The following is a 10,952-nucleotide window of genomic DNA, read 5'->3' on the forward strand; positions in this document are numbered from 1 at the left end:
GTCAATCTCTCTTTGTATGAAACAAATTGGAATGCAGAGATTTGTCTATAGCCACCCCACGCTGAGGATGCTTAATCTCATCTGAAATATAGGGATTCATTTGCTGGAATGGAGAAGATACTAGGAGAAGAGAAGGGATGAAGAAAGAGAAAAGTGATCCAAACAAATTAACAAATCAGAATGCACACACACAAAGTTAGGAAATTAAAAGACAAGGTAACAATAAAGAAATAGCATTTGACATCCTCTGGAAGCAACCAAGATGCCTGAAGAAGCTTAAGGAACAGATGTTTTTAAAACAAATTTCATTTGTCTGAAGAGCAATACTTTTGTCAAATGATTTGAGTTTTTCCTCCTCTGTACAAGATAAACAGATTTCCCCAAACCTTATTTTGTTATTGAATAGCAGCAAAACAATCTCAGTAATGTCAAAGTTCAAAACTGAGTAAGGCTACATGTTATAGGTGCAAGAAACCCAACTTCTGTTCCCGGCATCAATATCATTAGAATATTTGACCTTTGGCAAGTCATTTAACTTGCTCTTAATTTCCTTGCTCACAAAGAAAGGAAGTTCAGCCAGGCCATCTTTAAAGTTCCATTTAGTGATAGGATGTGATGACTCTATAATTAAAAAGCATAATGCAGACAAGTTAGAAGCTGGTAGATAGGCGTAATAATTACATATTTTAGAAGAAATACTTCAAAAATTTTAACCCTTTTAGTTTAGCAGGTGATTTAATGATCCACTTAAAAATGTACCTTTTTAGAATTAAAAATTACAACAAAATCATAGTGATTTACATTTCCAATGGTAAAATTAACTAATATATGTTTTAATATTCACATTGAGAAAAAACATACTATTTAAATACCTTTCGGATTATTCACTAAAGGAAAACTCAATTTGTCACCTTAAAATTATGCCAATCCATAAGGACCAGTTTAACCAAAAATGTCATTCTCTAGAGACCTTGTATAACAAACCTCTAAAAAAAAAAAAAAGGCTGGTCAATGCCAGCCAGCCAAACAAATAAGTAAATGTACTTTAAAACTTCTAATAGGAAATTTTGAATATAAATCATTGATATCACACACACACACACACACACACACACACGATGAAAAGGAAAAAAATGCCTGCTTGAGCATGACCTGAAGGAACATTCTAAGCTTGAATTTTCATATTTTCCTAAACTTTATAAATAATGTGATTATTAATAGCACTTTATGAAAATTAATGGATGGTTATAAAGCATAAAAAGTCATTCACTCATTGGGCATAAAGATTTCCATGAGCTTGTTAAATTTTATGTATTTTATTTCCTTAAATGGTTATGGGATTTTCCAAAAGCATACACAAAATTCCTTAAACTTTGCCAATTTAGAAATAGTTACATGAAAACCACCTTTCAGACTCTATGGAATCCCCTAGAAAAATCTACCCAGTCTTTTTGATAGCATACCAAGGTAGAATTCCTACAAAAACACTAGGACTGCTTGCCCCAACCAATTTTTATAGGCTAGAATGACGTAAAGAAAAAATTTATGGCTTGCAGTTATCTAAAATTCCTGCAAACAAGCAGTTGCCCAAGAAGTGTGTCATAATTTTCTTATCTAACAGTACAAGCACGTGCATTTATTTATATCCCTAGATTAACTTCATGTCTAATTCCACTGACACTAGTTTCCAAGACTGGATTTCTTTTTTCTAATTACAAATGGAACTTGAGCTAGATCAAAGACATTTTAAGAAGGTCAAATTTTACTTCTCTGAAAAATAGAGGGTGCGATGCCATGTAATTAATTAATGCTGAACCATGCCCTTTGGCGTATTATCTGGTGGCTGCAGAAAACCCGGTCCAGCCGTCCCCACCTGTTGGAGCAATGGAACTATTTGACTTACCCAAAAGAGCAAATTGAGGGCGTACAGCAAGCAGCGCAAGCACTTCACCGAATCTTCTCTGGCCATTGTGAGCCTCAGGAGGGAGAAGCCCCATCCTTTCACCACATTCTACTCCCACAGGCAAAGTAGCAGCGGTCTGCAGGGGGCGGAGGACAACAGAGGACTTCTGGATACTGCGTTCCCCACCGTCAGCCCATTCGTCCTCCGCCCGCCCTCCGCAGGGTCCTGAGGGTCCCTAAGCCTAGCTCATCTTCATCAAACATCATTTGCTTAAGTCTTAGTGGGAACTAAACTCCCCAAAGTTCCACACTGGCGTCAGATAACACCTGCTGGGAAGAGAAACACTGACTCTCAGGATGAATGAAGGTGCACAGTCAACTCTGGTTCTCTGGGGACACGCGGCGGGGCCCTCTGCATTCTGATAAGACGCCCTTCAAAACCTCCCTCAACCCACGCCTCTCCTTGGGGACAGCTCAGCTCGGCACTGTCCCGAAGGTTAGAAACTATACTACCCACCCCCGGAGACGTCACAGGCGCCACCCGCGAGTCCGATGGCGCGAGTGCCCCTCTCCTTAGGACAGATCCTGGACGACCCCAACTCCGCACTCCCTCTCGGGTCCCGAAGGGCAGCGCAGAGCTGGGATTCCGTTCGGCGACTAGAGTTTCTCTGGGAGAACGTGAGAAATGATGTTTTCCGTCCCAGAATGATGGATTAGCCTGGGGCTGGGGGCGAGGAGGAGGCGTCGGGGAATTAGGGTCGGTGCAGCTGTGCAGACGCCGGATAGTCATTCATACCCCCTCCCCCGACCCCGGACGCGGCCGCGACCCGGCGCTCCCAGTCGCCCGCAGAGCACAAAGCCAGCGCGGTCACCGGCCCCGCCACCGCGTCCGCGCGCCCCCGGCAGGGCGCGGGGGGAAGCGCCGGCGTCGCGGTGCTGCAAAACCAGCCTTTAAGTAGTTTAGCACACAGCGCGAGGGCAGCCGCCAGCAGGCTGGTGGGACAGCGGGCAGGAAAGACGAGAGACGTGCGGCCACTCACCGTCGGCGCTGGGCTCCGTGCCCCACTCCCTCCCGGGGATAGTTGGGGACGCGCGGAGAGGACTCATCGGGGTTGGAACGCTCTTCCCGGAGAGCCGAAGGGCTGCATTGACTCAAGCTGCAGACGCTTCCTTCTCTTCCTCTCCCCCCGCCGCCGTCGCCGCCTCCTGGGAAAAAGGAAAAAAAAAAAAAAAAAAAAAAGAGTCCTGGGCAGCAGTTGCTGGAAAGTCTCTGCTAAGCCACCTCCCAGCGCCGCTGTCCCTCCCAAGTCCTCGCCAAGTCCGGACAAGGCAGCAGTGGCGGCCAGGGCCAGCTGCACAAACTCTCAGCGCATGCTCGGCCGCTGGCTGCCTGGGTTGGGTCCTAGTGGGTGTTTCTTGTCCCTCTCACCCGGAGCGATCCCCCACAGGGACCCGTCACCTCTACTCAACGCGGTGCAGAAAGAGATAAAATCTACAAACTTTGGAGAAGTCCGCGGGGTATACCCCTTAAAATGGTGGTGTAGGAGGACTGGAGGCTGGGTTATAAGTATAGGGAAGCAGGCTTTTATTATATGAAAATATTTGTGTTTGAGAAGGGGGGCAAAGGGGTGGCCCAACCCAATTCCTGCAATGAGAAACTAGTTTTTACAACCTTTATGGAGCCACCTCCTGTGATTTGTCATTAACATGGTGCCCTATGATCCCTCTTATTGATTTGTTGTACTCCTTGATTTTTTTAAAAAGGAGTTCTTCCCCCATTGACCTAAACATAAATATCAGAGTAATTCTGTCCAGTCTAACATCTAGAAAGAACATTTTCCAACTCTTTTGCAAATAATTCAGTTTCCAATATTTCTACTGGTTAGGGTTTTTGTTGATGTTTGTTTGTTTGGAGTTTTAACTGAATTTATTTTGAAATGTATGCATAATAACGGGTTTTTGGCAAACTGCATTTTTTTAAACTGGAAATTTATGAAGTATCAAAACAGCAAAAGGAGATTATCCTTCTAAACATCTTCCCTTTTAAAAGTAAGAAATTTCACACTTAAAGTTAAAATGACTGGATCATATTTTCCATAATTTAAAAAATTGATGGTTTTAGTCTCACAATAGTGTGCATTTCTGCCTGACATGGTGGTATCTGCCTATAATTCCAGAAGGCTGAGGCAGGAGAATCTCAAATTTGAGACCAGTTTTAGCAACTTTTTGAGCCCTAAGCAACTTAGTGAGACCCTGTCTCAAAATAAAAATTAAAAAAAAAAAAAGAAGAAGATTTGGGATGTAGCTCAGGGGTAAAATGTCTGTGACTTCAGTCCCCATTACTAAAATATGAAAAACAAATAACCAGTATGCATTTCTGATTGTTTTGTGCACATTATGTGGCAAATAAAACTTTACCAACAAATATGATCTGATATACAAGCAACATCTATGGGAAAACCTAATAACTGGAGTCCTCTTTAAATTTTCTTTCAGGAAAAAAGGATATTGTAGTTCTGTCCATCATCACCTGTCTAGAGTCAGTTACTGCATGACCAGAGTGACAATGAGACATGGTCTTATTTGGATAGAACTAAAATTGAGACCACGGTTAAGCTAGGAACATTCTTGGTAAACAAATTACTAAGCAGTGTGTAAGATAGCAAGCCCAAAAGAGCACAAAGAAGTATAAGGCATCCACACAAAACAAAAAGGAAAATGTCTGTCTAGTCATCCATCAGACAACTCCCTCCTTGGTAAAAAAGCAACTTTGGGAATCATGGAGAAGAACAAAGAAAGCCATTTTTATCCTCTACCAGTTGATGTGCAAGTTAGGTGTATGCCCATTGAAATTTTGACTGTTGAAACAAAAGAACCATCCAAATGCTGTTGGTGCCATCCACTCTTCTGAGAGATAAAAATCCCCTCACTGAGGGAAGTCTGTGACTTCCATTGAAACACAGAAAAAGAGTGCCAGTAAGCACTAAGTCTCGGAATAGAAACCTCTTCTATTTCTAGAAGACCATCAAGTGCCTTTTCTTTAAAGGTCAGCTGCCCTAGAATGATAAAATTTTCTAGTCCAAACTGCACTTATGATGTTTCTCCAACCAGTACACTAGTTGGGTGGTTCTCAAAATTACTGTGTATTAGAATTACATAAAGAGCTTTGAAAAAAAAAAAAAAAGGCTAATGCTCTAGTTTACACCACACACTTAAATCAGCATCTCTGCAGGTGTGACCTGCACATATAGATTTTTCAAAGCTCCCAAGATAATTCTAGTCTTCAGCAAAGTTTGAACCATAATAACTAGGGCTTTATAGAGGCCTAAAAACTAGAAAGAGTCTCCTTGTGTTTAGCTAGACCAAATCCCTCATCTGTGAGTTGATAAATTGGGACTATTATCCCCACTTTGCAAGTTAGGAAGAAAAACAGTGCTGTAGTTATTCCTCATATACTCCTGATAAATGGTCATCGGTGTCTGCGAATCAACATTTCAGTAGAAGAGACATCACCACACCACGTTTGAGGCATTGCAATATGGGGCAGATTTGATGGTTTAAACTTGACCATGCCTTCCTTTCACTTGTAGCCCTGCACCCTAATTTTCCCTTTGGAGTCCATAGCCCTGAGCAAGTCTTTCTCTCATAGGACAGTTCTTCAAGTTCTATAGGGCAGCTGTCATTCCCTCCCTCCCTAATCCTCCTCTTGTTCAGCTATCAATGTGCAGGCTCTATATTTGTCTCTGTAAGAACTGCTTTTTAAATTTTTTTTCCACAAAAGGAGGATAGAAAACTCACAATGTGGGAGGCATAACAATCTGCATGTGGAAGAGCACATTAGGAAAAAAATGTCTACACTATTCATTGTCTGCGTTGCAGGTACTCATCCTAAGGCAACATGTGTTTCATTAAGTGGGTGACATCTAATATACCTCATGTCGAAGAACATGCTAAGTCCCTGCCTTACAAGAAAAAACAAAACCGTTCTTTTCTGTTTATATAATGGCAATGATATTAACAAAATAGAACAAGTATTTAAAAGCAGTCTCTCTGGTGTCAGTCCCAGAGTCAGGGATAAAATTCAGTTGTGCAGGAAGGTAATACCAGTTCCTCACTCTACAAGTCACCTCATTTGTATACCTGTTATTCCACTTATTCTGTCCAAGGGTGGAGAGCAAAGGAGCAGCATAGGTGTGTGGTTATGTGAATGAGTCCCTGTTGCTCCTTAGTATAAGACCTCATAAATATACCTGGGACAAAGTCTTCACAATCTTTACAGGAAAGAGAATTAATAAGTTGTGAAAAAGCTGTCTGTGCCTAACATGACAGCTGCTTCTCACAAAGAAAGTTGTTAATTCCTCATAACCACCTGGTGAGAAACTGAGACTTGGTTGATTTCTCCAAGGCCACACAGATAAGTTTTAACTCAGGTCTGTTGGATTCTTTTGCCCGTTAATCTGCATTTCAAAAAAATTTCAAATCTCAGTTGGAGATTTATTGACAAGCACCAAGGAGAAAAATATTCCAGGCATATAAAATTGATTTTTGAGTACAGGAAGCTGGATTTCAAAACATATAAACTATGATTGGCAAATTTACTTTCACCTTTCACTTCTGAAAGAGTTTACCCAATAGAATCTGAGAAAATCCTTTCATTACTGAATTAAGGAGACTTCACTATATCGCAAGCTTAGGGTTGTCAGATAAAATACTAAATATCTAGTGGAATTTAAATTTCAAGGAAACAAGAAATAATAAATTGCATGAAACAAAATCATATTGGACATAAATACACTAAAATTTATTCATTGTCTTATTGAAATTTATATTGAACTGTAATCTGCATTTCATGTGATGATACATTACATATATCTGAAAAGTCAAGAGAAAATAACTGAGGATATGAATTGCATCATATCATTAATGAGTAGATGAATCGCTATTTCTGGTTTTACTGTTATATGTACAAGTATATTTGCTTGGTGTTGTGGTGCTTTGAGTGGAATTTTCTAGTTTGCATGGGAGAATGGGTGTGCATGCTCATGTACACATGTGTGTGTTAGTCACAATCATGTATGGAAAGCTAGAAATGTGATGAATTTTTATTTCATATTTCAGGGAATGGATGCATGAATAATTAACTTATTAATACAAAAAAAAAGTTGACAGTCATCATTCAACAATTGCCATTAAGTTCTACTATCTCTGGTCAGTTTTCTTTCTTAGAAAGCACTATGAACCATCTACAATTCACAGTAGTAAGGGAAGAGATATCATGAAGGAGACTTAAGACATCTATGGAGAGCTCCTATGGTTAGTTTTAATAACTTAAAAGCATTTCCAATATTTGAATACATTTTTAGCTTTATCAATAACATTATTCTAACTGACTAGAGAAAAAGACTTGGGATGTAATAGAATTAATTTAGAAAACATATATGTACTTTCATTAAAAAACCTGCTGAGAATTGAATTATGCATATTTTGGTGTGAGTTTTCTATTAGTGGTGTTTTATGTGTCACTATTACCTTAGCACAGGGTCACAGAGGGAAGGAACCTTTCAAGCCTGCCAATGTGGGGATGAACTAGTTCTCACTTCAGGGAAGGTGGCCTAAAAAAGTGGCAGCAGACAGCATGGGCTGGAAAGTGGATTGCATGTTGACTTAGTGAACTAGGTCGCAACAGCCACTCCCCGGATCAGACATAGAGACTGAGAATACAGCCACTAGAAACTTGGGGTTCTTAAATCTCCTTTCTTTCTCCACCTCTTCTCCTTCTAGTGTCACCAACTTGCACGTACAACAATTCATTCGGGCCAGTGTTCCCACATGAACTTACCGTGTTTGTTACACATCCAAGCTTTCACAAAATTGCCTCATCCAGTTATGAGAGCAGGCATGGATGGCCAGAACCTAAAAACTAGACCAATCAATTAAGAGTGTGACTGGAACTCAGTGGAGACTCATCAAAAGGCAACGTAAATGCAGGCAGTCAAGCGGAACCAAGTATGAGGGGAATGTGTTGGCAAGGAGTAGGTGGAAATCCCGGCAGGAAGACAGATGGCAGTGTCAGAGAGACCCAGCAAATGGTCACAGGCAGGTGCCCTGGCAGAGGGACAGAACTCGGTGTCAAAGGGGTTGGGTAGAATAAAAGATGTGAAAAGTTTCTCACAAGCAAGGAAAGACCCCGCTTCACACCAAGGGAATTTTAACCACTCTCTGCCAAGACCCAGTCCACAAGGCTAATCCAGGGAACTGAACTCAGGGTCCTAGAAAAAGCAAGATTTAAAACCAAGAAATTCAATCCCAGAGAAACTCCTCTAGACCCTAGTTTTAAGAGTTACAGATTAGGAAAGTAGTTTCCAGACTAAGGAAGATCCTAGAGGCTGGGCTAAGGAGTTTGTGCTTCATTCAGAGTCAATGACAGCCTTGGAAACATTTTGATAGGAAAAAATGAATAACATAACAAAGAACAGGAGTTTGAAGTTGGCCTGAATTTGGATGCTGGCTTTATGTTTTGCTAGTGATGTGATCAAGGGCTCATGATCTCACCTCCTTAAGCCTCAGTTTCCTTGTCTGTCCACCTGCCTCCTAAAGTGGTCATGAGCATTATGTAATGTGTGAGTGGCCTACATTTAGCTGGGGTCACACTGTCCTTAGAGGTTTAAATAGAATAGCTTAAGCCTCTTTCCCGCAAGCAGTGGGTAAAAATGTTTTCTCCCTGCAATGTCCCTGGGGATTCTGGAATAGGGAAAGAAGAAGGGAATGCTTCTAGAATTATAAGCAAGTTTATGGGTCCTCTTGCCAACCCACATATACTAACATTCCTAAAGGGCAGTAGCCTTTAGGAAAAGATTCCTTCCCTCTCAACATACAGCTAGCACAAATCTATGTTCCTTGCTGCCTTTGACTAAAGACTCAAAGAATCTGGAGGAATTTCTGTAGCAGCACCATCTACAACTCAAAACAAATACTAGACATCCTCTTGTTGCTCTGGGCCTTACTTCTTCCCAAGAGCCTTTTCCACAAAGCTTCCATGTTGAGTGGCCCCCTGTTGTTGGATCTTCTCTCTCACTACTTACACCTCATCTCCAAATTCCTGTTAACTTCTCATGAAGAAGACATAACTGTCTTTTTGTTTCGTAGTCTTCTTTCTTCCCAGGCCCTAGAAGTCTGTTTTCACACTCTCCTCTCCCTAAGAGAAATTTCAGCAAAAAACTTTTATAGTGCTTTCTATATGCTAGAAAGTGTTGTTTCTGAGTGCTATAAAAATAATAATTTAATCTTCAAAACAATTCTTTTTATGTATAAGGAAGCTAAGACAGGTCATGTATTTAGTAAGCAAGAGCCAAAATGCGATATTGGGTTGTCTGGTTGCAGCCTTATAATAGCTGACACAGCACACAGAAATTGCCCAGAAATAAGTGGCTGTGTGATCATTAGGAAGATTATTCTGATAGCAGTATATATAGGATGCAGTGGGGACAAGGACACAGTAGAAAGACAATTGTTAGCAGTATTTAACAAAGAATATTCTGTGAACCACTATCTTTTAAGCATTCTAAGGGCAAATGCATATAGGAAGTGTTAACTATTAGATTTGCCTCCTAGGGCACTGGCAAACTCTTCAACATATTAGAGGTCCTGAGAACTCCTAGAAGAAAGAAAACTCTTACTTTATATAAGTAATCCAGAATACCCTAAATATTCTTGATCAAGTAGTAGTTGTATGTATGAGTGTGTATGTGTTGTACACACATGTGTTGGAGATGCTAGAGAAAGAAAAAGAAATTCTTACTAATATTGGACATACCTTGAGAAATACTAATACTCTATTGGACATACTTTGAGAAATACCAATACTGAATCATTTCAAAGAACTTGACAACTAAGAAGATGTGAAACAAAAAGAGGTAGAAATATAGGAACTTGGGAGAAATAAGGAACTTGTATTTGGCCATGACCATTAAATTCTCCTCATGTCTAGAGTGCCTTAACCTAGAGACCAGGTCATTCATCTGGAGGAGTCAATGATCATTAGCCATGCTGTATAACCACATCTACTTGAAGTCACTAGCCTCATGTCTACATCCCACTACAAATCTGGAGAAAACAGATGGGTGCTCCATGACAGTTTTCCATTTGTTTTGAAGCACTTTTGCAATCAACTCCTCATAATCTGATGTTGTTCCAATTCCATTTTCTCTGCCTCTGTCTTTGTTATTTATCTTTCTTTTCCATCTTCATTTGCTCTTTGGACTTGACACTAGCCATAAACCTAACAAGTTCAACAAAAGTTCTTCAGTGATTGTGTTTATTGACCCCCTCCATCCATCACAAGAGGCCCCTTTTCCCCAAAGGCCCCCAGCTCAGCAGTTCCCAGCACTTATCCACTGGGGTCCCCCACCAGACACCCAGAGCTCATGTGACACTAACACAGAACGAAGCTTCACACCCAGGAAATGATACTCTATTTTCAAGAGTATAGTAGGAAGTTATAAACATAAATTTAAGTGAGAAATATGTACAGCAAACATTACATCTACTTTTGCAAGGCTAAAGTAAAAAGTTCCATCCTTACTGGGTTTAGAAGTAGTTCCACAAATATCAGACACTTTAAAAAAGAAGATATTAGGGAAGGGAGGAGGATTTCTGGGGTTATCTGTAGTTAAATTGCTGCCTTTTCCCAACAGATTCCAACAGATTCAGTCTTTTCCCCCAGTGTCTTGGCTGCCTAAAGAAAATAGAAGTAATTTTAAAAATAAATTAAGATTTGTTCCTTCTTCTCAGGATTCCCCTCTCTTACTTCATATCAACAACATATTATCATTTTTCTCTTCCTCCTTCAGACTCAAGTCCTTACCCATGGCACACTGTAAATATTGGGGCTCCAGTCAACCTCATTCCAGCTCATGACGTGGTGGTTCCATGCTAAGAGAGGCAAGCCAGAAAGACTACAGACTGCTGCTACCCTACCCATAAATCAGCTATTGGGGATGTCACTTGAAGCTTGCCATGGCCCCCATCTCCAACTCTGAAACTCTCAGAGA

The 10,952-nt window shown here is 40.7% G+C and overlaps 1 protein-coding gene across 2 annotated transcripts in view; it reads right to left on the minus strand.

Annotated features, from left to right (window-relative positions):
• The window catches only part of Tspan12 (tetraspanin 12), a 73,156-nt gene extending 69,955 nt beyond the window's left edge, over positions 1-3,201 (minus strand). Inside the window, exons 1-2 of one of the 2 annotated variants that reach the window (XM_076834178.2) lie at positions 2,943-3,201; positions 1,904-2,039 (exon numbers count right to left, since the gene is read on the minus strand). In XM_076834178.2, coding sequence (XP_076690293.1) covers positions 1,904-1,969 — 66 coding nt within the window. In that variant the 5' untranslated portion in view covers positions 1,970-2,039; positions 2,943-3,201. Of the gene's footprint in view, positions 1-1,903; positions 2,040-2,419; positions 2,771-2,942 lie in introns of those variants that run through there. The other variant, XM_076834189.2, reaches the window with a different exon arrangement.
• Positions 3,202-10,952: the final 7,751 nt, after the last annotated feature.

Source organism: Callospermophilus lateralis, chromosome 1, assembly GCF_048772815.1.
Source record: "Callospermophilus lateralis isolate mCalLat2 chromosome 1, mCalLat2.hap1, whole genome shotgun sequence".
In the NCBI taxonomy this organism is placed as follows: Eukaryota; Metazoa; Chordata; class Mammalia; order Rodentia; family Sciuridae; genus Callospermophilus; species Callospermophilus lateralis.